At 41.8% G+C, this 26,350-nt stretch overlaps 2 protein-coding genes across 2 annotated transcripts; one reads left to right on the top strand and one right to left on the bottom strand.

The window, feature by feature from the left end:
- The first annotated feature begins 377 nt into the window (after positions 1 to 377).
- Positions 378 to 12,249, top strand: sart3 (spliceosome associated factor 3, U4/U6 recycling protein). Its single transcript, XM_080467271.1, has 19 exons — positions 378 to 620; positions 3,245 to 3,371; positions 3,461 to 3,565; positions 3,655 to 3,839; positions 4,343 to 4,448; positions 5,550 to 5,674; positions 5,747 to 5,902; positions 6,522 to 6,660; positions 6,811 to 6,918; positions 7,021 to 7,098; positions 7,178 to 7,236; positions 7,576 to 7,685; positions 7,769 to 7,881; positions 7,969 to 8,045; positions 8,124 to 8,295; positions 8,387 to 8,814; positions 9,492 to 9,644; positions 9,755 to 9,939; positions 10,019 to 12,249. Exons 1-19 carry the CDS (start codon positions 414 to 416, stop codon positions 10,191 to 10,193), a joined length of 2,808 nt encoding a protein of 935 aa, XP_080323397.1. The 5' UTR covers positions 378 to 413; the 3' UTR covers positions 10,194 to 12,249.
- A 365-nt stretch (positions 12,250 to 12,614) lies between these two features.
- On the bottom strand, positions 12,615 to 15,933 carry ficd (FIC domain protein adenylyltransferase). The gene is made up of 3 exons (XM_080467279.1): positions 15,789 to 15,933; positions 14,388 to 14,737; positions 12,615 to 14,112 (listed from the first exon to the last, which is right to left on the bottom strand). The coding sequence occupies exons 2-3, from the start codon at positions 14,680 to 14,682 to the stop codon at positions 13,031 to 13,033; spliced, it is 1,377 nt and encodes a 458-aa protein (XP_080323405.1). The 5' UTR covers positions 14,683 to 14,737; positions 15,789 to 15,933; the 3' UTR covers positions 12,615 to 13,030.
- Between the last annotated feature and the right edge of the window lie 10,417 nt (positions 15,934 to 26,350).

Raw genomic sequence — 26,350 nt, 5'->3', positions numbered from 1 at the left:
TTGTGTCATACGGGTCCTTTTAAATGTTGTTGCTGCAAATAATTGTGGGGCAGCATGTTGTCGTCTCCTTTGATAAAGGATGCATCAATGTTTCCTACACGAAAGGAAGCAATGAGCCTCCTTTCCTTAGCTTATTGAGAATTGGGACGTTTCTTATCATGGCCACCACTTAAACACTTCCGGGGTTAAGGAAAAATGGATAGGAAAGGAGATACGAGGGACTATTCGGATGTACCCCGAGTGCTTTTTGTTGACAACACGCCTGGACGGAGGTTCCGCACCATAGACATGTTCCGCACAGCGAGGGAGCGCCCCCCAGCGGCCGACAGCGGCCGGTACATACAGTGTGAGACTCCGCCTCCCCCGCCGCTGCTCCTCGGTGGGTTTGTTACCAGGCAGACGGTGTTTCCAACATGGCAGCGGCAGGCGACGAAGAGCAAACGCAGTTGCAAGACATGGAGGAGGAAGATGCTGGGATGGAGGAGAGAGAGATGGAGTCCGACGAAGATGGGGAGCGCGAAGAGGGCATGGGAGTGGAGAACTCGGACGAAGACGAGGAGGACGATTCTTCAGAGGACGAGAAAGAAAACGAAGCGGAGATCCAGCGGCTGGAGGAGCAGGTAACGAGCCCGCAGCCGAGCCGAGCCGTTAGCCGCGGAGCTAATGGGAATGAATGGGAGGTTTAGGAAAAACACACGCTAAAAGCCAGGCGGCAGCTTCAGAACTGTGAGCGACTCGGACCCGAGAGAAAACGACCACAGGCAGAAGTCACCATGGCGCCAGCTGCCGATAATCACAACAATTATAGCTGCGACGTCACTGACGGAGCAGTCGTGATTAGCTGAGCTGCTAATCTGTTATGCTAACACTTGTTTGGTCTGGTACGCGCCTTTTTCCTCGGTCCCTGAACGCAACACGGACACACGTGTGACTGGGGTCAAGCCAGTCGCCGCTTTGTTTCGCAGGACAACATGCACCACCGTAAGGGCGAACTCACAATGATTTAAACATGTAAGTGACATTCCAGAGAATGAGATCTATACGTTGCTTGATAAAACACAAATTAATAGGCAACAACAAAGCTAATAAATGAGTGGATTATTAATACATTTAATACTAAAATCATTAATCAGATAATGATCAAACGTACTGCCCCCAGAAGCCCCCCCCACCAAAAGAAATGTGACATATAAAAAAATAGAGCCCTCTGAAATAGCACGTGTAGGCTTATTTCGCTCTGGTTTTTTGACCGATTTTTAAAGAAATTTCCCTGTTATCATAAACCCATTCCATGTCAGACTGATAGTAGACTATCTCAGTATGTCACTCTTGAAGTACCTGCCTAATCTGATGTGGAATATCAAAATAAGAGCCCTCTGAAAACGCACATCTGGAGTCCTCCCTAGCTTCAGACTGGTATTAGAAGGAAATTCCTTGTTATCATAACTGAACATGAACAAAGAAGTTTTTAATGTTTAATGTTTTAAAAGATGAATTGTTTAAATTGGTTAACGTTTTAAAGAAGCATATCCTGAAAAAAACAAAACATTTCCCCATCCGTTTACATGGAAACTTCACCACGAGCCAGAATTGAAAAATAAACCTTTCACCTCCTTTTCAGTTTGTTTACAGACATTTACACATGATTGTGTGAATGCTGGAAGAAATCGTAGAATTACTTTTTAGTCTTCTGTGTTTTTTGGCTCACTTCTCCTCCTACAGTTTTTATCCAATTTTGACCATTCTAATATCCAAACATACTGCACAGTTATTATTAACCTTTATTTAACCAGGAAAATAAAACCCATTGACATCAAGATCTCTTACAAAGGTGACCTGGCCAAGAGGTCCTCAGCACACATCACAGTGCATTTCTGCATCATTTTAAGGTATGAAAATAGGATTGTTTCTTCTTATAAGATCATCCTTAGCTTTGAGCAGCTCAGGCAATATCATCTGAACATTCGAATATTTTGATGTGTAATTTCAAAATAAATTATTAGTTGAGTGGTATCCTGGGATGGTCCACTATCACTGGGATGTGGAATGACTTTATGATAACTAGGAATTTTGGCGTTAATTGAACTTGAATTAGGGCTATATCATGTTGGGTGTTTGGTCGTATTCCAATTTTCAATTAACTTTTATTTTGAAATGACACATCAGAATTTCTCAATATTACCTGAGTGGTATTCTGTGTTTTGTTTTTGGAGGTGGGGGCTGGCTTGACACCCGTCCTGTGTGACAACATGCTGTCCAAGCTTTAATGAGTGGCGACACAGTGTTCTGGATTAGGAATCAATCTGTTGTGATACAATAGAAAGAAAGAAGTGTAGTTATTTATCTGTACTGTTACAATCGGCAGCTCACTGCTGTGTAACTGATGCACTTTACCACAATGTGCACTGTTGCTGAAAGACTATGCAGTATGTTGCTCATATGTTCAACCCATGCACCCAGAGGGTGAAACAACAACTACTACTCAGATGCATAGATAACACACCATATATATTTATTGATTGATTGGACGGAACAGTTTCCCCCATGAAACCCAAACATTGTAAATATTATTAAATTATATACCATCTCCCTGAGACAAGGCCGACAGCATCTACTGTTCACACAAATCTGACTGAGTTCATACATTAAAACTGTGGCATTCAGCTGTCTGATAATTGTGATGTTGTGTCATATTGGCTGGATGTCAGCTTTTCTTTTCTTCCCAATACAAAGTAATACACAAGACTACTCATTACAAACTGGTTGAATAGAGTTGCAGAGTTCAGCCTTAATGACAAGTCTTCGAGTCAAAGAGTTGTGAGCAGGGATTTGCCACGGGAGGAAACATCCAAATCATACTGCTTTATCCAGTTCAGGGTTCATCCAAGGTTAAAGGCAGGATCCACCCTGGAGAGAGGCTCACATTCTAAGCTTTGAACAGTTCAGGATCACCAGTCACGTTTGAATAAGCAACATTATTCAACTCTGTTTAAGTCACTTTGTTTCGCCATTTTAAAATTGGTCACCATGTCTGTGATTATTGTGTAATCGTCTGTTGTGTACAGTTTTGATAAAAAAATTACATTTCTATAATTTAAAAAACAAAAGTAGAATTTCATTTTGGTTTTTTATTCTTTTTTGTGGCTGTGCTTATTAATGCCTGGTAAACCCCAGAAGTACATAACAATATGTTTGATTGCATTGTTGAAATGTCCTTCTGACTCCTCCCTCTATAACTTTTCAGCTGTCCATCAACGCTTTTGACTACAATTGCCACGTGGATCTAATAAAACTTCTGAAACAAGAGGGGGAACTTCTACGTCTGCGAAAAGCAAGGCAGAAGATGAGTGAACTGTTCCCTCTCACTGAAGGTTGGTGCTTATCTCACCTCGTCCTGGGGTTGTAGGAATGAGCAGCTTAGTGCGTCACACCTGAAACTCCATTTGGTTTCGTCTTTCAGAGATTTGGCTGGACTGGCTGAAGGATGAGATCCGCCTGACTGAGGAGGAGCCGAACCGAGAGAAGGTTTACGAGCTTTTCGAGAAAGCTGTAAAAGACTACATCTGTGAGTGTGCCACACCACCACCACCACCTTTCATCTGATTCTCAACTCCTGTAATTATTTTGATCTTGACCTCGAACGTTCTTCCACAGGCCCAGAAATCTGGCTGGAATATGCTCAGTACTCTATCGGTGGCATGGGCTCACCCGGTGGCATCGACAAGGTGAGAGCCATCTTTGAGAGAGCCGTGACGGCCGTGGGACTTCACATGACCAAGGGGCAGACGGTGTGGGAGGCATACCGAGAATTCGAGAACGCTATCCTGTCTACTGTGCAGGTTTGTGTCAACATCGGGCGGAATTTAAAAAATGTTTTTTTTAATCATTTAGAAAACTATAGGGTTTTTTTGGCGGGGGTTCTCTTAAATTAATCTACCTTTTTTAATTTTATTGCGCTGTATTAATCCCCAGAGAGGAAATTCTTTCCCGAATTGACCCGTCAGTAGCCGCCACACAGAGCAGTGCTCGGGGGCAGCTGGGGGGGGGGGGCATAGGGTCTTGCTCAGGGACCCCCCCGGTGAATGGTTTTGGGAGTGTGGGATGGTATTACAGGCATTGTAATTTTTTGCAGTGCTTTGAAAGCACATGCATTTGAAGTATTTTACTCATTTAATCCAGGAATTTATAAAAAAATTTGTGTTAGATTTTTTTAGTGTGTTAAATTTAGAACAATTAATATTTTTTATTTGCTCATGGTAAACTTTTTTTAATTCCTTTTTTTGGGGCGGAATAAAATGGGCAAATTTTTAACACCATTTTCTTTGCTGCATCTCCTTTGCAGCCTCCTCCTGGCAAGATTCCCAGCCGCGAGGAACAAGAGCTGCTGAAAAAGCAGCTTGAGCGAATCCATACACTGTTTCGCCGCCAGCTGGCCATCCCTCTAATGGGTGAGAATTACGTCTTTTCTGTCTAGACGTGTTACTGTAAAATGAGCTGGACTCCTGCTGTGCCTGAAAAACCATGAACTGAACAAAGAACGGGGATGCTTTCTGAACAATTTGAAAGAGGCCTGAAGATGATGTGGCTTTTGAAATTTAGATTTGGAATTAATCGCCATGATCTGAGGTTTTTGCAGAAGACGATCTGGGGTTGTGCTATTTTCTGTCTGGCCCAGCTGAATGGTGAGCAGTGCTGCAGCGGTACAGGGAGCCCAGGTTTCGGTCTGAACCTGGGTTTTGGTTCATTTTCGGTTCGTGTTTTGTGCATAAAGAGAACATGTTGTTTTGGAGTGGCACTATAGATCCGTTGAAAAGCATTCTCAAGTGACTGTTGTTTTTTCGCTGGCGTTACATCAGGGTGCTAACGCTGGAGAATAATGCTCATATTGGTCGTGTCACCTTTTACATATGGGACATGTTTTAAGCAACATTTGCTTTTAACTGTTGTCGCTCTCTCGTTAGTGTATTCAACAGTGAAAGTGAAATTCTCCCACGCGGGAGATCTGAAGCTGGCACAGGGAGTGAAGGTCTGACGCATCATGAAACCTTCAGAAAATGTCTCCATTAGCTGCAGTGGAACCAAAATGAGAAGCGACACAGCAATCGTTTCGCTCCTCAAATGATGTCAGAAATATTTTTTGCTGAACTGTTTTAGTAATAGAAGAGAAAGTTTGTGATGGAGCCGCCATGTTGTTCCGGTTTGAACTCCAGGAGTAGAGAGTAGGTCAATTGTAGACACTGCCAAGTGATACTAAGCGACCGATTTTCAGATGCAGTGCATTGCTATATGAGAAAACAACGGTCCTGTGGACACGTGACATAAACGTCACTTTTCCCGGTTCCAGCTGCGTGCGCCCATTGGCTTATGCAGCTTTCATTTGTTAGCTTTTCAATTGTTCTGCACTACCAGTCAACAATTTGGACACACAATTCTCATTCCATGAGTGAGACGACGTGTCCAGAACTTTGACTGGCAGTGTATATCTTCATTAATAATGATGGGAGGAGTGACGTTCAACTTTGAGCTAATTGTGCCTTGCTTTCTTACAGAAATGGAAGTCACCTATGCGGAGTACGAGGAGTGGTCTGAACACGGAGTGGCGGACACTGTCGTACAGCAGTACAAGAAGGCTTCGCAGCAGTTGGAGAAGTACAAACCTTTGGAGGAGTCGCTGGTAATTATTTTGTCTGGGAAACTGTACGTCTGCTGTCGTGTGTCACATCTGATTGCTGTTGTCTGGCTGCAGTTGGTAGCAGAGCCTCCGAAGCTGGCAGAATATCAAGCCTACATAGACTTCGAACTGAAGGAAGGCGATCCGGCTCGCATCCAGATCACCTTTGAGCGAGCTCTGGCGGAGAACTGCCTGGTGCCGGACATGTGGGCAAAAAACACCACCTATCTTGTGAGTATTGCTTTGGTGCAACTGTAATGTTTGCTTCATAAAAAATGAGATTTATTTTCCAGTGCGAGTGCCTTTAATCAGTCTCGTACCTGGGCGGTTCTGTTATTTACTAGCGGCGATAAATGACAACAAATTGTTGTGCTGAACTTATTTTGATGAATGATAACCTGTGAAGGTTGAAATTGAAGCGCGATTAAAGGATATTTCAAGACTTTTAACAATTTAAAGTGTGTATCCATCCCGATGTGTCATTTGTATCAAATATAGGTTTTACATTGAGCAAAGAGAAACACAACTTATCACTTCTCGCAGAAAAACTTTCCAGTTTTCTTATTGGGTTTCTGTAAGAGATTGGCTCCACATGACTGAGAACCACCGTCCGCCACCAGATTAATGCATCGATCAAGAGTGTACGGACTGGGAGGAAGTCATGCTTTGACAAAAGAAAAGAGGCAAAACATAACAGCAGTATCTATCTCAACATTAAGTTTTCTATAGTTTCTATTAAATGTAACTGATCAAACATGAAATGGATATGAGGATTGTTTTAGTTGGAAACATTCTCATCCGGTTTAGAAAGATTGAGCTTTTTGTTTTCCATTTTCCCTCGACTCTGCAGGATCGCCAGCTGAAGATAAAAGATTTGGTTTTGTCTACTCATGAGCGCGCTGTCAGGAATTGCCCCTGGACCATGGGTCTGTGGAAGAGCTACCTGCTGGCTCTGGAGCGGCATGGGGCCGACCATCACACTGTGTCAGGTAGCTCCAACAACTTTTCTTAACTACGATTAAAAACGTGTAATTATCTTAATATCTAGCGTGTTTCTCCTGAATACTAATGTCCCGTTGGGAAAATGTTGTCGGCTGTTGTTATGTCAGTTTAAATGTGATGATCTCTTTTCTGATCAGATGTTTTTGAGAAGGCGCTGAATGCTGGTTTCATTCAAGCGACGGATTATGTTGAGATCTGGCAGGCATTTCTGGACTACTTGAGGAGACGTGTGGATTTCAGCAAAGGTGAGAGCAGCTGTATGTCACTGGGTTTGAAACCAAAAAACATCTCCAATTGCACGTTGTCTCGTGGTGTTTTTATTTATTTATTTATTTATTTATTTGCAGAATCAAGTAAAGAGTTAGAAGAGTTGAGAGGAGCCTTCTCTCGATCTTTAGACTACATGAAGCAAGATGTTGAAGAAAGTAAGTGGATTTTATTGGGATGTGTTTTCATTCTGTTCTGTTTGACTTTCATGGTATTCACTGTCCCGTGTCTCTGCAGGGTTTGGTGAAAGTGGAGACCCCTCTTGTATCATCATGCAGATCTGGGCAAGGGTAGAGGTGAGTGGCGTTACCATGACAACCGTTGTCAGGAGGTCAAGATGTGAATAATCCACCACATTAAGTGACCCAGGAACTACATCACACAACGCATACAATTTGTTTTTTATTAAAACTTTGTTGAGACTCAAGATGTTCCACTTAAAATCAATCAACCTAAACAGATTGTGTAATCACGTCCAGACTGTCGTTGTTGTGAATTCCTTTAGGAGTTGTATTTATTTCCTATCTACAGATATGTTTTCTGATTTTGAAAAAAAAAAAGGATTCTTGCTGCTTCACTACTCATTTTGGTTCTGGCTCATTCTCTGTGATGTAACGTGTTCTTGTCCCGATCAGGCACTTCACTGCAAGAACATGCAGAAGGCGAGAGAGCTGTGGGACAACATCATGACAAAAGGAAACGCCAAGTACGCCAACATGTGGTTGGAGTACTATAATCTTGAAAGGTCCGTCAGTCTGTTTAAAAGGAAAAGACGTGAAGATAGTTGCTGATACCTTTGTGACTTAATGTTTATTGTTGTAAATGTAGGTCTTATGGGGATCCCATGCACTGCCGCAAAGCTCTTCACAGGGCAGTTCAGTGCACATCAGACTACCCTCAGCATGTCTGTGAAGTCCTGCTCACCTTCGAGAGAGTGGAAGGTGATTGTCAACTTAAAAAGAACCCTGCAACTTAGAGCTCGATTCCAAACGTTACTTAGTGTCTGTGTTTTGCGTGTTCCCCTCCAGGCTCTCTGGAGGACTGGGACGTGGCGGTGCAGAAGACGGAGACGAAACTGAACAGAATTAACGAGCAGCGAGCAAAGGTAGGAGCGCGTCGGACCTGGCAGGTGGACGATCTGTCGGCCCAGGACTCATTTATCTTAATTCTGCTCGTCTGTCAGGTTGCTGAGAAGGAAGCCAATATGGCTCGCCAGGAGGAGGAGCGAGCCGAGCACCGGCGGAAGGCCAGGGGAGACAAGAAGCCCCACAAAAAATCCCACAATGAAAGCCGAGCTGGGGAGAAGCGGAAAGCAGAGCAGGATGATTATCACAACGAATGGAATGAAGACTTCGGTAAGAAGCGCTGCCTTGGCAGAGTGATTATTAAAGGAACTAAATAGAGCCTAAATTTACACCTTTTCCTGTTTCCCTGTCAAATCACAAGCTCGTAAACGTCACAGAGGAAGTAAAGAGCAAACCACAGAGGAGTACATGGAGACGGAGAGTGGACTCTTTGGGAGGAACGCTCCCCCTGGATACAAAGCTGCTAAGAAAGCCCAGCAGGTGGATTCGAGGCCGTATGACGACAAGCCGGAGCTCAGAAATGACGACAGCACCGTGTTCATCAGCAACCTGGCGTACGCTCTGGAGGAGCCGGAGGAAAAGCTGAGGACGCTGTTTGAGGGCTGCGGCCCGGTCAAACAGGTTCGCTGCGTCTTCGGCAACAAAGGACGATTCGATGGCTACGGCTACGTCCAGTTCGAATCGTCGGTGTCTGTCACTGAAGCCCTGAAGCTGGACCGGCAGGAGGTGGAGAGCAGGCCCATGTTCGTGTCCCCTTGTGTGGACAAGAAGAAAAACCCGGACTTCAAGGTAAAGATCAACCTTGTGTGATGGTTTTTGTGTGCAGGCTGTGAAAAGACACACAGTCCTCCGCAGTGGAGTTTTTCAAAGTTTGGAGAATTGATGAAGACAAGTTGATATTGTATCCTCAGTTCAACGCCATGAGTGTAACCATCACGACCTCGATATCAAATTAAGCATCGAAGTAGCTCAAGAACATTAGTAGTTTTATGGATCCCAACCGCTTTTCATTAGACTGCAATATAAGAAGCATGCGGACATTTGATATTGAATCCAAAAGGACTGCTTGGATTGAGATGAAGCACACGAGAGATTTAGAGCAAAATGCTCTCATACTTCCAGATTTTAAAAAATCTCTGCTCTGTGGTTTAAGAAGGTTTTGAATGACTCTGAGTGGAAATATTTTATTTAATAAGTATGTTAGTTCGTCTACTGATGTTACGCCCCCTAAGCAGGATCAGATTGCTTCAACTGAATCAAATCTGTAAGAGTTATTGTTTTATATGACAGGAAGGTACGCACAGAGGAATGGTGCAATAATAATTCTGGGTCATGTCGTCCTTGACTAGTTTCCCATCTGGCTCGGCCTGTATGACCGTAAATCTTAGACGGTCGTGAATTTTCTCATTCTATTCAAATCCACAGAGTGCAGTCAAACTGATGTCTTTGCATTAATGCCCTTCTAGGTGTTTAAATACAACACATCGATGGAAAAACACAAAATCTTCATCTCCGGCTTGCCTTTCTCCTGCACTAAAGAGCAGCTGGAGGAAATGTGCAAAGGTCACGGCACCATCAGAGACGTCCGTCTGGTCACGTATCGCTCAGGAAAACCGAGGGTGAGGCTTGTAAAGAAAGACGCTGTCCAGATGTTGTGCTGAGTGAGTGATTATCACCTGTGAGCGTGTAGCAGCAGCTGAGCCGGTTGTCGGTGTGTGTCGCTCTGCAGGGGCTGGCATATGTTGAGTTTGCGGATGAAGCGCATGCCTCTCAGGCCGTGTTGAAATTGGACGGCACGGAGGTGGAGGGCAACAAAATCGCTGTTGCTATCAGTAATCCTCCGCGCAGAAACAAGATGGATAAACCCGGATCCAGACTCATGGCCGACATGCAGCCTCGCCAGGTCTACGGAGCGTAAGTTCACCCACTCTTGATGTTACGGCTCAGACTTCAGCGATGAGCAGTTCAAATATTCATATTTCTACGTTTCCAGGAGGGGAAGAGGACGCACACAGGTCTCTTTACTCCCTCGTTCGCTGCACCGTCAGACTGCCCCCGCCAGCAAAGTGGAGAACGGGACTGCGGCCAGTGCGGCGGCGGCGAACACAGCCGAAGAGCCCAAACCTCTGTCAAATTCAGACTTTGCCAAGATGCTCCTCAATAAGTGAGAGAATGACGAGCGCCTTTTGCCCTGAAAGCCATCTCACGTCCTTCTGAACCCGTATCGCTGTGTCTCCTGTAATCGATGTCCCTTTAATCTCTGTCACACTCATCGTCCATCCAGGTTGCCTTAATCGCCCTGCTCCCGCCCTCCATCCCCAACGTGGAGACTTCTCAACCGTGGAACAGACTGATCTTGTTTAGTGCGGCTGCCAGGCTGTTTTATTAAAAAAGAAAAATATCCCATATATGTGTAAATATATTGTATCTAAAATTGTAATGCTCATGTTGCAAGGTTTCTTCTTTTTGTTGTGTATTTTGACAGATGCATATGGGAGAGTATTTTTTAAAATATTCAAAACAGCCAAACTGGTGACTGTTGTTTTTTTCCCCCCCTCATGTGTATGCAGGCATCTCATTATACTGTAATATAGTTTGTGTGTGAGTGTGGTTGTACATATGTTGTAAGTGATTTAAAAAAAAAACAAAAAAAACATTCTCCTGATGTTTTTAGGGAACCTACAAGTTTTGAGTAAAAATGACACACCACTTACCTGTGATCTTTTTTTTTTCTTGACAAGAAGAAAGCATCTGTTATTTTTGAAATCATTTAATATCTCTCCAGTCTGCATTTAATCACCAGTGTCATGATGCTGTGAATAGCCTCCTAACATTCCAGCTCAGCAACATTACTTTGTTTCCGAGGTTTTCAGTATTTGAGGGCGTGGGCCGTCCGATTGTCACGTGACACAGTTGGAGCCTGAATTATAATCTACTTGGATATAAACTTTAATGATTTATCAGTTTCTGTGCATCACTTAAAGTGTTGCTCTTCCCGGGAAGAGCTTCCACAATCACATTTATGATCTGATGTACGTGACGTGTCCCGGCAGAGTGTCGCCATTCGTAGGATGAAGAAAACGCTTAAATTGGCTCTTCTGATGTCAGGATAGTTTGTTAAAAATAAGCAATTTCAACTGTATTGAGCCTTACTTCACATAAACCTGTAACTTCATACATTTTTAAAGCAAACCTATGAGTGTTATGACGACATAGATTCGTCTGAAAAAAACAAGAATACTGAAACAAAAATGTCATTTAACTGTAGATGTATCGCACATGAACAGAAATATTTCAAGTTATATTGTTTAAGCTCATAAATCAGAATTTGAAAAAAATCTATTATCTTAAGATCTCAGCTTTTATGTTTTTTTTACAAAAACTTAGAACAAAATTTAAGCTTTTTTTTTGTTTTGAGTAGAAATAAGTGACTAATATTTTCATATTCGTTCATGAATGTATTTTGGTTTTAGACATTTGAGACTGTCAATTATCATCTCACACCTATTTGGACAAATACTGATGAGCACTTTCAGTATGTATATAAGTTTCAATCATTAGATTGAGGTGAATAACAGTCTGTGCCTTTGTGCCGTGGGCCCAGTCAGAGATCCAAAAAAAAAAAGGTTCCCTGCAGCTTGTCAACAGTCCACTGACACGTGGATATTAAGAGTTCTGAATTATAACTGAGTCAGTGCGGTCGATCGTTACAAACTGAAACCCAACTTCTCTTGTGGTTGGGGCCGGCGTTACTCCAGTTCATCCACAGATGGAGGTTACAAGCGTTTTCAATAACCACATATTTTTAACGAACATTTTTGATGTTGATATATTGAGGAAAAAAAAAAAAAGTTCTAGAATTACTTTCAATATTTTAACAGAATTTTGAATGAATAAAAAAAAGAACACGTTCCCCAATCTATCCTAAACCTGTAACATACCTTGTTTTTCCTGTAGTGTGGCCAGATGACGCTGTCATATCACCTCTGTATATGACATAAAGATTCTATGATCGTCCACACATTATTTAGATCTGCTACTTCTCTTTCACAAGAGAAGACGAACTATGCAGTTTTTCCTCCATGTTAGTTGTTTACGTCTCTGTATATATTGTTCAATATATATATTTCGAAAAAAGTTCATCATAGTTTGTAATAAATCAAAACTTTAAAAGCCGATGGAATACAAGCTGTATGTAATGCTCTCACCACAGTGGCCTAATCTAAAAAAAAAAAAAAAAAAGTATCTGTAAACTTGGTTTTATGTCCAATACCCCAACGTATCGTGTGCACTGCTGCTGTTTTGTATCATTTCTATAGTCAATGTTATGAATTTGGAAAAGATGTAAACAATAAAAAGGTGATATATATATATATATATTGTTATATTTTTGTTTGGGCTCAGTATTTATTTTCTTGTTTCTAAGATGATGTCCACTTTTCCACCCTTGTGTTTTGGGTGGTATAAAAACAATATGTTAAGTTTCTGTTACTTGGTCTAAAACTTTGCTTTAATAAAGTCATGTAAATCCTCCTCAGTGCGTCAGTCTGAGCTTCATCCATTCTGAAACAGCGAGTGTGGAGTCGACGAATGTGAACAAAACTTTTATTTTCTAATAAATAATCAAACATGTCAAAGTGCTTTCCAGTGTAGAAGACATCTTTATCCCGAGATCTAATTGTCACACTACACATCTGCAGTGGAAAACCTTAATCTATCTGAAGTCAAAGTTAGTTTTTTTCCAGTTGGCAGCAGCCAAATCAGAATAAATTCTGATGCAAATTTATCTCCTTTTAATTCACACAAAAATGGTTTCTCAACTCTCAACATGATTTCCCTTCAGCGTCCTACAACAGGTGAAATAAACCACACCGATGAAAGGCATGCAGAGGTTTGATAATGGCCAAAGTAATTCTACACATTTTAATATCAAACAGGCTGTGAAAAGCTTTGAGAGCCACTATCCCTGCAGGCATTTGGTTTCTTTCCTCCTCTCGTCGCCGGCTCAGGTGTGGGCTGGTATTGTCTGTTTGCAGTCGAGACACGCCTGGTCCTGGCCGGCTCCCGGCAGTCCCACAGCGTACTCCGTGGTGGAAATCAATAGTGTGTCCAAAGTTATTTCAGTACATTTGGCTATGAAGCGAATGAACGGCCGAACGTCTCCCTCGTTGGCGGTGTCCAGAGCTGCGTAGTATTCAGCTCTCTGCTCTTTCCGAATAGTAATTGGCGGGTATCGTGCCTGCATGAGCACGAGGTTCATGAGCAGCCGTGACGTGCGTCCGTTGCCATCCACAAACGGGTGCACGTACACCAGTTTGTAGTGGGCGAGAGCGGCGTACTCCACTGGGTGCAGCTGCAGGGCCTCCTCGGAGTTGAGCCACTGCACCAGCTCCTGCATGTGTTTCTGCAGGTCCTGGGGGTGGGGTGGGATGTGGTGGCCCACAAACACCTGGTTGGTGCGAAGCCGGCCCCCCTCCACAGGGTCCACGTAGCCAAGCACGCGTCGGTGAATCTCCAAGATGTCACTGACGGTGATGGTGCCGGATCTGGACAAAAGCGTGGTGTTGATGTACTTCATGGCTGCGTCGACCCCGATGGCCTCGTTCTGCTCCTGGAGGCTCTTCCCCGGGACGGCGTAGCGCGTCTCGATGATGTGACGGATCTCGGAGAGAGTGAGCGTGCTGCCTTCGATGGCCACCGTGTGGTAGATGTGATGGTAGTACGTTTCCTCCATCACTCGGCGAAGTGCAGAGTTGCTTTTGGGAATGGACATGAGCCGCTGAACTTTACTATCAATGAGACTGAAGTAACGCTGGTCGATCTCCTCCACCAAGGGAAGGGTTCGGTCGCGGCTGACCAGAGCTCTCTCGTTACAGGGCGAGATGGCCAGAGCTTTGGTGTAGAGGTGGTCCGCCTGGACGACGTCCTTCTCCTCCTCCAGAATGGTCCCCAGCTCCGTCAGGGCGTCCACAAAGTCTGGGTTCATGCTGAGCGCATGCACCAGTAGCTTGTGAGCCTTCTCCCGCTTCCCCAGTTTTTTCATCTCCAGGGCCTGCAGCAGCGCTGCTTTGGCCTCCAGCACCATCTCTGCAAGCCAAACAAGATGTCAACAATAGAGAGGTGACCAGATTTCCTCTGTTGTTTTCATGTTTCCAGTTATGACTCACTAAATACTTTCAATGGTTACATTTAGGAATAGACCGACTATCGTCTGGGCTGATATTCTGCATTTCATCCTACTTCATCGTCAACGTCTCAGTCTCTGTATGTCCTACACTCAAATTCCATTAAAGTTGCTGTAAAAACTAGCTGGTTGTTGTAGTTTTCCCTGAACATGTGACGACACCTCGTCTTATTCGTACCTTTGCTAGGCTTGGACTTATGAGGCAGCACATCCAGTGCAGTGAAAGGGACGGTGAGGCTGGTGGACTGCACGACCGGAGGCTGCGGGGGGGTCCCCAGCAGCTGGCAGCGGAGCTGGGCGATGCCTTTCAGGGAGGCGCAGCAGCGCTCCTCCACCCGGGCCAGGGGCACCAGGAGAGCCACCAGAGAGCCCAGGACGACGCACAGCAGCGGGCCCCATCCTCCGAGGACACGGCCGCTGGTGTAGCGCCACACCGTCAGACCGGGCATGACGATCCGGGTGAGATCCTCCATCCTCCAGTGGTACGTAAACCCATCTACTCAGTCCGCACAGCGTTCTGCAGGTCAGCTGGTAAAAGACAAACGCAGGAATTCAGTTACTAACTGTGACCACTCTGAAGCAGATCAGCGTCACAGCTTCATCTCTCCGATGTCTTAAAGTGAATGAATGCCATGTCGCTTCTTCTGTATCAGCTTCCACACACTAACAAGACACTAAACATATAAACACTTTTGGAATGCCACTTGTGATATTAATTTCAATGGCTCTAAAGAATGTAGAAATAAGTACTTTAATTCATGCTCTGTATGCGATAACAGAGGGATATTTAAGGGAAAAACATTTTTCCTTTTTATCTTTCACTTCCTATTTCTCCTAAATTTAAGGAAATCTCACCCTAAGATTATACCAGTCATGCTAATGATTTTCTACACAAAAGATTCCGGTTTGACGTGGATCCTTTTATCTTTTTATCTTTTTCTCAACTGGAGTTGAATCTCGAGAGGATTTATTTTTTAGGTGTCCCTTTATCAATTTATCTTTGTATGAAATTCACAACTGGTTATCCATGAAAATCGATAACATACCTCATTTTACTTCAAATGACAGAATTATGACAAAAATGTTTCTGCTATTCTTAATCTTGTGATTAATTGGGGTAACTACCTGCAATGAAAGTCTTTCCTTCACTACGTTCATCCGCCCCTTACTGAATAAAAGTTGAAACATTCTACAAAAAAGCTAAACAATTGATCAAATATATTCCTAAGCCCGTCTCCTGGTGTGCCTTTTGCTAATTGTTCCATTTCAATTCGTTGTTGATTTGTTTTTGTCTACTAAACTTGAATTATTGTTATTTTTACTTTTCCGAAGCCGAAACATATTGTTTGATATTATAAGAAGAATTGTGTGTCTTCTCGATCTGTGATGTTAGCATCTGTATCCTTGATGTTTTTACTCCCTGTCTTGTTTGAATAGTCTCTGTTCGCAGTAAACTTTGGTCAAAATAAATACATTCTATTGGTAACAGGTATCGGCGGATAGTCTTCGTCTGACGTGGCCACAGGCACTGACGTGTCGGAGCTGACATGACTGTGGCACGACGTTATCAGATCAGTACCTCGCGGGGCTCCAGGCGTGGCGGTCTTGCGTGGCTGCATTATTTTTCTGTCCCGACTTGTCACTGATTTGTTTCGAAACATCCGTAGTGCAGGAGCTCAGTCACAGGCATCTTTCCCGGTAGCCATCTTGGCAGCCTCAAGCTAAAAAAACGAAAAGCTCGTTTGTGACTGGGGGAGACAGTTAATGACGTCACAGTATGCGACAGAAGCTCAACAGCATCATATGTGTGCGACCAGTATTTACAGTTGTCCAGGATTCTGATTGGCTAGTAGATTTCTACACCTGAGCGCAGTTTGGGGAAATAAATACATATACACATCATCCATTTCTTCTGGTTCGACTCATCAACATTCTCCAATCTGATTGGTCTGTGGAATATTGAAGCGCCTCGTTGATTGGCTGACAAGGCCGCTATTCCCCCGAGTTCAACTTCTCAGGTGGAGGATGTTCAGACTTCTGCAGGTGAGCACATTTAGTAAAGTTAGGAAACTGATGGATTGGAAAATGCCCAGAAACAATTATTACCGACTATCCAAATTCTTATTGTTTTAAGATGTGTTTTTCTTTTGTAGACATTGACTAGTTTTATGGATGCTCCTTTATAATTATTGTTATTATTATTATTATTATATTGTTCCTCTTAAGCTTTGATTTCGATTTTTAAACGATGATTATTTCATTATTGAGGATGACTTGGTTAATGCCCCCAGCATGTTCCTTAAAAAATGTTCATTGTTTATTTCCGAGATTGTTTTTCTTTACAAGAGTTTGTAATTCTCCTGTTTGTTGTTTCATAAATAAAGGTTTAAAAAAAAACAACATTTAGTAAAATTCAACTAATAATTGTGCAACAATAACAATCATATAATAAAATAATCATCACCTAATGTCATCTTTTATCTACACTTGGTACACATTAAACTACAAAATATATTCAAAGCTTTCAGTCACATTCAGGAAACTTTATCAACAAATATTACATTGTATACACAGTAAAAGGTGTCAAATGAACATGCAAAGAGTTGAATTTAACGCTCATCTCAGATAACATTTGGTCTCACTTAAAATTAAGGTAACATTTATTACAGTGTCAATATTTAAAAATCAATTCTGCTACATTTTAGTGTCAAAATTAACAATCAATTGTGTAAAAATAAGTATTAATATTTAATATCAATTTTCTCTGCTGTGTTCTTTTTCACATATTCATCATATATCACTAAATTGCTATGGTGTATCCTATCTAACTGGAATAAATACAAGCATACAGGGACACAATAACATTTATCACAATTTCTCAAATTTCAATGCTATATAATTAACAAAACAATTCGTAATACAGTGCTATGCTCACACACAGAGAGTTGTACCAGTCACTCCACACAACTTTTGTGTGTCAAAAGGTAGAAATTAATACTGAAACATTCTCGTTTACAACTGTGCAACTACTAAATACTACTATAGTAGTATTTTATTTTTATATTATTATTACAGAAATCCAGTGAGAACGGTACTGATTTTAGAGACATTCCTATAGCTTGAAATATGTCATCTGCTTCAGTCAGCTCATGTGCAAATTGCACATACAGGTGTTTACACTTAAGTTATATCACTATTAGGCATGGGATTTCAAAGATGTCCCATAAGGGTTCATATTCAATACAAGCAGAAAAGGTTTGAATTCTATAGTTTTCAGATGATTTTTTCCTATTCTTTGAATACAAGAACAATTAGGATGCCATCAATTTGACAATTTGTAATTGCCATGTACATTGGTGAAGTTAAATCTGAATCTTTTCTCTATTTTCATTATGGAGTGGTGAAGCCTGAGTGTTTGGCTTCTATGTGATTTTTATTCTCTATAATACTTTCTGAAAATTTCAGTCACATTAAGGACATACTGATAAAGTAAATGGTTGCAAATATATCCTTCTGCTTGGTTTGTCTTCTGTCACTTACTTTTTCACCTTGTTCATTGTCTGTCCCAATTTTTCCGAGATGTGCTTCTGCCATCAAATTCAAAACGAGCTAAGTTTTCATTAAATGGTTGTTGAAGCCAAATGCTTGATTCTAACAGCATTTGAAATAGTTTTGGTTATGTATTTAATTCCTATATGTAATTTGATGGATCATGATTTCTTTATTGTTTTGATTTATTGATCTGTGGTCACCGCTGGGATATTGACAGTTTACTCCGCCGCCTCCATTTTCCTACACAGGTGACTACAGCACCTGTAAAGTGGTGATGGTGTATAGTGTGCGTCTTCTGTCAGGCATGCAGCCATACAGTTTTACTGTCAGCATTTCTTTAGACTGTGGGAAATCTTATGAACGCGTAAAAACTCCACATGAAAGATTGAGGACTAGAGGAGCAAGTCTAGGAACAACAACAAAAGGAAGATTGCTATTTTTAATGGTTATATCTGAGTGTATTTCTTAAATTTTTTAGCACTGTAATAATCCCCAGATGGAAAATCCCTTCCGGAATTGATGTACTGTATCTGTTCTATTATGGATGAACTGTGTTTATAAACATTTCAAGTGTGACACAATAAGGCCTAAATTGAGTGAGTTGTGGATATTCAAGACTTAAAAAACACACTGTTAAACTCAAAATGAACAAATAAATAAAACAATGCTACACCTGATAGGAGATAGTTCAGATTTAACAAATGTGGGTCCGAAAGTGTTTTAAAAAAAACTCCAGTCACGAGTGTGATATTGTTCAACTGATCATAGCAAAGAGATGCTTTCAGTCTCACCATCAATGACCACTGACTTCGATTAGTTGGCTGTAGAAAATGAATTAGATCAATATTGAACTTGACCCATGGTGTTTTTCCCGATACATAATTCTAGTCGAGGGGAAAATCACTTTCAACGCTACTTCTTCAATAGACAGAAGAGGGCAGCATTGCAGCGTTAGACAAACAGCCCACTCAGTGCAACATAAATTCAGAAGACTGCAGCAACATTCTTGGCCTCAAAATCAGTAGGAGTAAGATTTATGTGAACACCGTAGAACTGAATTAAAAGGACACTTGTGCTTGCGCAGGGCAAAAACAATCTCTTCTATTTAACCATCTCCTCAAAAACCATGTAGGCCCTATAGCTGTTGTTTGTTTGTCCTCCACATTTATAATCCAATTCTAGGTTTTACATATACATTTTTAGCATAGGTTTATTGTAGAATTGCCCTTGCAGAAATTCCCACCAGACTTGTAAGAACATGAGGTGATACAGTTTGATTCCTGGCAGCATGCCAAAGCCAACACTATCACACATATCTTCAGCAGATGGGCATGATGGCAGGCTATCAGCTCTAAATAGCAGATATTCACACACAGCCTGTAACTCAGCAGCAAAACGATGTCCCTGCAGACATTTCATGGAAAGTTATGAATGAACGGCCGTGTTATATAATTTTGTGGGTGTTACTGAAGGAACTATATTTGCCTACAAAATTTAAGGTTTAGATTTTGTCTTGTGATGTTGCAGAGTGAGCTCTGGAGCTGCACGCCATCATCATTTACCAACACAGAGTGTTTTATGTGCGGACCCACAGCAATTTCACCTTGGAGGACAATGAAGCCGCCTGTTTGAGAGTGCTTGAGCTGCCTTTTTTCAATACTCCTGTTATTCATGCACACATCTCAAAGAAAACAGGAGGTGGGGAGGAGGCATGGCGCCAACAATATATTTATGTTGTTCTTACTTTCTCAGAGAAGAAAAGAAGGGGACAAAAGAGAGAAAAGCATGGAGAAATATTCAATCAGCATGCTGCCAATGATTAACAGTGATGACTGCAAAGACAGCTGCTGCCTGAGGGCCAGAGGCTGGAGTATAATTTTGTTACTTCACTGGGATGCTTTATTGCTGCTCTTTGGTTTGCAAGCAGCTTTTGCTCCATAATGCATGAAAGCAGGCCTGTAGCTTCAGAGCCCTTGAAGGGTCACACAAAGAATCTGCACACACACGACCTGGTAGGCAGTTTCACTTATGTGACACAGTGAGAATCACAGCTAAAGCACAGCCATGACCGCAGTTAAAATCAGAGCACAGCCTAACACAATCATTTGACTTAGCTGTCAGTAAAAGAGCTGAACACATTCCTGTCCAGCTGCAAACGATGCTGTGGAGCAGCTACAAGAAACTCTCCGTGGCCATGGCGAGCGGCTTGCTGCTACATAATTCATGGCAGGATATCACAACACTGGTCAGCAATTTCCCATAAATCAAAGGAGATACTGCATTCACAGCAATGTAAAGTAAAATTATTACTGACAATATTAGGCCTGTAACCCTTTAGGAGGCCTGTTTATTTTTTTTAATTCATTGTGCACTGAATTGTATCTGGTAATTCCATTGATCACTGCAGCTCATTCACACACATTCATTCAAAATGATGCTCTCCTGTCTGTTTCTGTTCTTCCTGTTCCTGCCTGTGTACCCCGTGTTATAAGTCAAAAAACTCTTACTTAAGAACATCTGACATTGTACCCATCTCTGGAGGGTGTAATAATGAGTTCTGTGCTGCTCCAATTAATGGAGTGACCTCTCAATTGGGATCAATAGATTAATAAATAAATAACTAAATAAACCTGTAGCTTTAAAAAAGATGCTTGATCTTTTTTCTTGAATTCACATCATTTGTCCATTTTTGCAGTGGCTTTTGAATAGGATGACTTGTTCCGAGGTAAATTACAGTGGATGTATGAAGTCAATTACCCATCTGTTCACTGAAGTGCCTCCAGCAAAGTAACCACAAGTGCAGTCGAGTTCGACAGAATATCTGCCAATACAGTTTCATTTCCACTGGTCCACCAGTCCGTGTGCTTTGTTTCAATAGTCCCACAAGTCCCACTGCTGTTGTTGCTTTGGAGTCACACTGATGTTTGGATCGAACTGTCAGACCTGACACTGTCATGGAAAAAGACTTCCACGTTGAAGAATATACCTGCAAAACAACTGATGTATAATCATCTGTGCGACTCTAGATGAGCTTTTTCATGTCGCAAAAAAAAAATAACCGCGGTGTTGTCATGGTGATGTAGATTTCTTTTTTTTCTTTTTTTTTTACAGAAAACCAGAGTGGCTATGTTTAAAAAGACATGGTTAAAATGACACTTCAGGACTGGATAGTATTTTCTAGACGCTCTCATGGACGGGTGACCTGTCTGGGGTCTTACCTGCCTTTGTCCATCGCCACCTGGGATCCGTTCCAGCCACCTGTGGCCTAAAGTTGGATGATATGATATAGACAATGATTGGATGGATAGTTGACACATTTAAGGTTCTTTACTTCTAGTTATCGCAGTTTTGATTTTGTACTTAGGATCATTCAAATTTCCTTTATCTATCTGTAATAACCATTTATTCCAGTTCCGCTTTTCCCAGCTCAACTGGAAGGACCAGTATCATGAGAAAACCCTGAGACGCACAGTTACAACATACAAACTTCACAAAAAAAGATCCAGCCTGGCATAAAATCTGAGGCTGCTGTTGGAGAAGGTGGGGAACGGACCTGGAGCGCACGCACAGATGCAAATTCAGAAGTTAAAAGCAATTTTGAATGATGATAAACAAAACGTTTTCTCAAAATAATGGAACTAAACCAAAAAGACCGACCAGAACAGAGTCAGAGAATAGGCAGGGGCTGCACAGTCTTAGGCAAGGCAAGGCAAGGCAAGGCAAGGCAAATATATTTATATAGCACCATTCAGACACAAGGCAATTCACAGTGCTTTACAAAGAAATAAAAGAAACTCATTAAAATAAGGTGATCAAAAACCTTAAGTGATTAAGATCAAGAAATACATTAAAACAGGGCGATTAAGAAAGGCATAAAAGCTTTATTGAGATAGAGGTAATAAAATAAGTAAAAACCATTGCTTGTTGGAAAGCCTGAGCAAATATTATTGTTTTAAGGCAAGTGAGTGTGTCAGCTGTCCTCCACAGGTGAGGAGTGTAGGAAGCAAAAGCTGCTTCACCTTGTTTGTTTCTGACTCTGGGAACACCGACTAAACCTCTTCCTGAGAACCTCGGGGGTCTGGATGTTTTATATTCTACAGGTGAATCTGAGATGTACAAGAAAGTAACTGAGCACTGGGAGTAATACCAGGACCAAACAGGGGGAAGCGGAATTTAACTCCAGGACAAAACAGGAAGCGTAACAGATCAACCAACGAAGTAATAAACATATAAGGTGTTTAGACTTGACTACTTGTAGATGAAAACAATCAAGCAATAATGCAAAGCCTAAAATTATGAGTTTTATCATCAGTGTCAGTGTGAAAACAAACTGTTGTTTACTGTATACTTTGCAGATTCTGCACGAGGAGTTGTTGGATTTTGCTTTGTGCATCAGCATGACTTTCTGACTTTCACGCCAGCTGACATGTTAACTTGAAGCGCACTCCAGAGATGACCTGTCACACACTATTAAAATAACACCCTGTCTCTTCGCTGCTTGCTGGAACTGTGCTTCAAGAGGTAGAAAATCCATCTGCCCACCTGGAAAAAAGCGACCTGTCAGGGCAGGAAATAAATCCCTCTGGCACAGTCCCCTTCACTCCCCCCCTGCCGGCTCACGCTTCTCCGTCCTGCTTCTGTGGAGCTGTCAGTCCGCCTCCCTCTCTGTCTGAGGCCAGGCTTTGTTCTGGGTGACAGAGCTGGGTGTCAGAGATAGAGGATCTCGTTAGACAGTCAGTAAGAGAGCGATGGTCGCACTCTTTTTTTTTTTTTTTCTCTCCCCAAGTATGGATGGTTCAGCGGCATGAGATGAAGGGGTCTCAAAATGTTTGACAGGGCTGGAGAGAGGTGCACTCCAAGCAAAGACTGCCCTTAACTGTCAGCATCCAAAATATGTATCCCACCCAGAGGGTCTGCTCCCAAGTAGAAGATCCACACTCTCATTGGCAGGATGGCAAAGTGCTGCTAGACTGAACATTTTTTAAATTTTTTTTTTTAATTATCTTATTTTTATTACTCATTGTTTTTCACTCAAGACATGAGCACAGGACAAAGGGAACAGTTTAGTTTCCCTTTGCATGTTCAGAAGCTTTAAAATGTGAGAACAGCTTGCAAAACACACAATAAATCAATCGGTGTACATGACTTATGGTTCCCATTTAAATACTGTCAGTTTGTTCTTTTACAATGTCCATTGTTTAAAACGAAATCCATTCAAAATATTTTTCATTCATTCATTCATTCATTCATTCATTCATTCATTCATTCATTCATTCATTCATTCATTCATTCCTTCATTCATTCATTCATTCATTCATTAAGTCTATCATTTGATCTAAGAAGTATCTGTACCTCAACTTAAGACACTATTTATGAAAATGCTGGCTTTAGACATTGTTGGCTATCTTCTCTCTATGTGTTTCGTCCGGGTCTGTATGTGTCTGTTTTGATTCATGTTTGTCCTAAGCTTTGATTCCTCTCTACTTCCACTCCTGTTTGAGGTCATCGTATGACCCAGCCCTCTTGTCCTCTTCTGTGCTTCATGCAGCTTCCTTAATCCTTGATTGTTGATGTCTGTGAGTCTCTAGTCTCCCCTCTCCCAGGTGTATAAATGCTCGGTCCGCTGTATTTCTGTACCAGTTCATCTCTGTTGTAAGTTTGAAGCGTTCTGTCCTAGTTTTTGCCTGCATATTGTTAACTGACCTGGCCGGTTTCCTGACCATGTCCTTGGATTTCCCTCTTATCTGTACCTTTGACTGATTGGATTTACTTCCCATTGTCGAACTCTGGTGGTCTGGTTTTTCCATAAACTGTGATGTTATCATGTCACGTGAGTGGTACTCTTGGGTTGCTGTTCTGGCACCATGCCCGTTTGTTTGTGCAGCTCACAGAAACACGGCAGGGGGATTTCTCTTTTTTGAGATACACGTTAACCTTGTAATGTAAGATGCACAGGAATAATTACTTTATTAATACATAACTAGTTACCTTAACATTTTTCTGGTTGAATTTGACCATTGAATTTCCATTCAAATGTATTTTAAGTACGTGCCCTATAAAGGGTAACGCTGCCCTCATGCTATATGATGCCCCCGAGAATACTATGCAAATGCTGCAGCAGAATATTGTTAACCGTCTAAACTTACATATTACAATGTAGTCAGTAAACAGAAGCAGTGCATAAATCAAGTTACTGTGTTGGACTGACTGTACTCAGAACGCTGAGCTGCATGAACTTATTATTTTATTTTTTTTGTGATGGCGATGCTTAAGCTGGGAGATAGTGACACAATTTATTCAGTTCAGGCCTCTGTCTGTCTGCCCTTTTCTCATTGTGACAAAGACACTGAATGAAAGGGATGTTTGTCTGTTTTACGTGGGGATTTTATTTGATGTGAAGCCTGTTTTTACATCTGATCTTTGGTGTTGGAGGTCTGATGTATTGTACTTGTTTGTCAGTGGCATACACTCGCTCATTACCAGCACTCTCCCTCATGGTCAGAGTCATGTACCGACATATCAGGTCCTACCAGCAGGCCACCGGTTTTAGACTTCAGCATGACCAACAGGTGAGTAAAAGATCTGCAGGACAGACAGGAGTTGGAAATAATTGGCTCTCCATTGAGGAACAGCCATTAAAGACCTCCCTTGGGCATTTCTTGCTCACTTATTATCTCACTTCCACACTGGCCAGTACAGCTCAGAGGAGTGGGCGTGCAAGCCAGCAGCTCTGTCAAATACACGCAGCAATGACTCAGGAACTGTGAGCAACTCATTATTTTCTTTTTTTATATTTTTATATGGGCAGTGGGGGTTGGTGGTGTGCGTGTGTGTGTATGTGTATGTGTGTGTGTGTGTGTGTGTGTGTGTGTGTGTGTGTGTGTGTGTGTGTGTGTTTGGGGGGGGCTGTAAAGCACTTTGTGGTACTTAAATGTATGAAAAGTGCTATATAAATAAAGTTTGATTTGATTTGATTTGATTTGATTTGATTCACCCAGAAAGAAGTGACTGGCCGGTGACTTTGGGATCTTTGTGCAGAGTACAAAGTACAAATATAGCACCGTAGAACATGATTAAACACAATAAAATACCAGTAAACAATGTGCTTTTTAACTTATTTATGAGATTTGATGAACATGAGAAGCTGTTGTGTACTTGTTATCTCTCTTACCTCACAGTGAGAACATCTCTATGGCTTCAGTCTGGCCTTACAGGTCTCTGTGGGGTTTCCATGTTCTTCTTGTGTGTTTGTCGTTGTGAAGGGCTGATAAACTGCTCATCAGAAGGCCAAATTTGCATCCTCCATAAGGTCTTAGGTTTGAATTCTTTAAAATGTATTCAACAACTCCGGAAAAAAGGAATTCAACTGATTGGTGATTAACATGTGCTTAAAAGGCCACAAAGTGTGATGACAGGCTGTATGTAGGCTGCCAGTTGTTGCGTTTTGTTTTTGTATTGATTGTAATTGACACATTATTGATACTTTATTATTTTGTTTTCTTTGGACAAGTCTCGGTTTCTAAACATCTTAAATATCATCTCAAATACTAAAATCCAGATATCTCCTGTGTGAGAATCCCATTCATCATCCAGATCTGAACCTAACATGGATTTCATACATTCATAAAAGCTTTTTATTGGTTTCATTAAAATAAGTGCGGTGACATTAGACCTTTTCCCAGCTTTTACTTTCAGGCATCGGCCGGGGCAGATTTAACCCATGTGTGTGAGACTGATGTGTACGATCAGAGCCATTAAACTTTTCAATTGGTCAACAAACAGCTGAATCTAACATCACAACATTTCTCAAGTGATTATATGTTTATGTTTGATCAACTCTAAGAAAAATAACAAAAAGAATAGTGAGAGTGAGAAAATATCCCATGATTTACACAAGACAGAATGATCAGTGTTGGCTGCTGGTTGGTGGCATTTGTTCTACAAAGGCATCCAGCTCCAGCAACATCTGATAAATCCTCGTGGGCCCATATGGTGATTTTACAAGGATCCCATCTGGAAACTGACTCCACAATATAAAAGAAAAACAAATAGCCAAAGGCACCTTAATTTCCATTATTTTCCTCCAGCTTCGCATTTGCATGTTCAACATGGCAGAAAAAGGGGAGTCAGAGCTTCATTATTTACTTGCACTGTTTCTTTCAAAGCAGCTGCAAGCTGAATAAACTTCTCCATTTGGAGATAATCCTCGATTCAGATGGTTATTATGGCAAACACTGTAACATTTGCTTGACGTGTAGTTGTTATTCCTCAGAAGGGCCGCTTTCCATCCATCCATCCATCCATCCATCCATCCATTCATCCATCCATCCATCCATCCATGAGGTTAAGGTGACAGTATGGAGAGCATAAGCCCAACTCTATTACTTGCAGCATCCTCCAGCTAATTTGAGCGACTCTGAGTTGCTACCAGACCCACTGGAGACATTATGTCTCACTTTAACCCCACGATGACCACCTCAACTGGCCTGTTGCTCTTCTCCATCTTTGACTCTCTCACTCCCCAAGTAAGCCCTGTGCCCCACACTTCTAAAACATCAGCTTTAAATGAGATGCAGGCAGCCAGTATTA

This window comes from Lipophrys pholis (assembly GCF_963383615.2).
Source record: "Lipophrys pholis genome assembly, chromosome: 7".
In the NCBI taxonomy this organism is placed as follows: domain Eukaryota; kingdom Metazoa; phylum Chordata; class Actinopteri; order Blenniiformes; family Blenniidae; genus Lipophrys; species Lipophrys pholis.
This window is presented reverse-complemented; position numbering and strand designations above follow the sequence as displayed.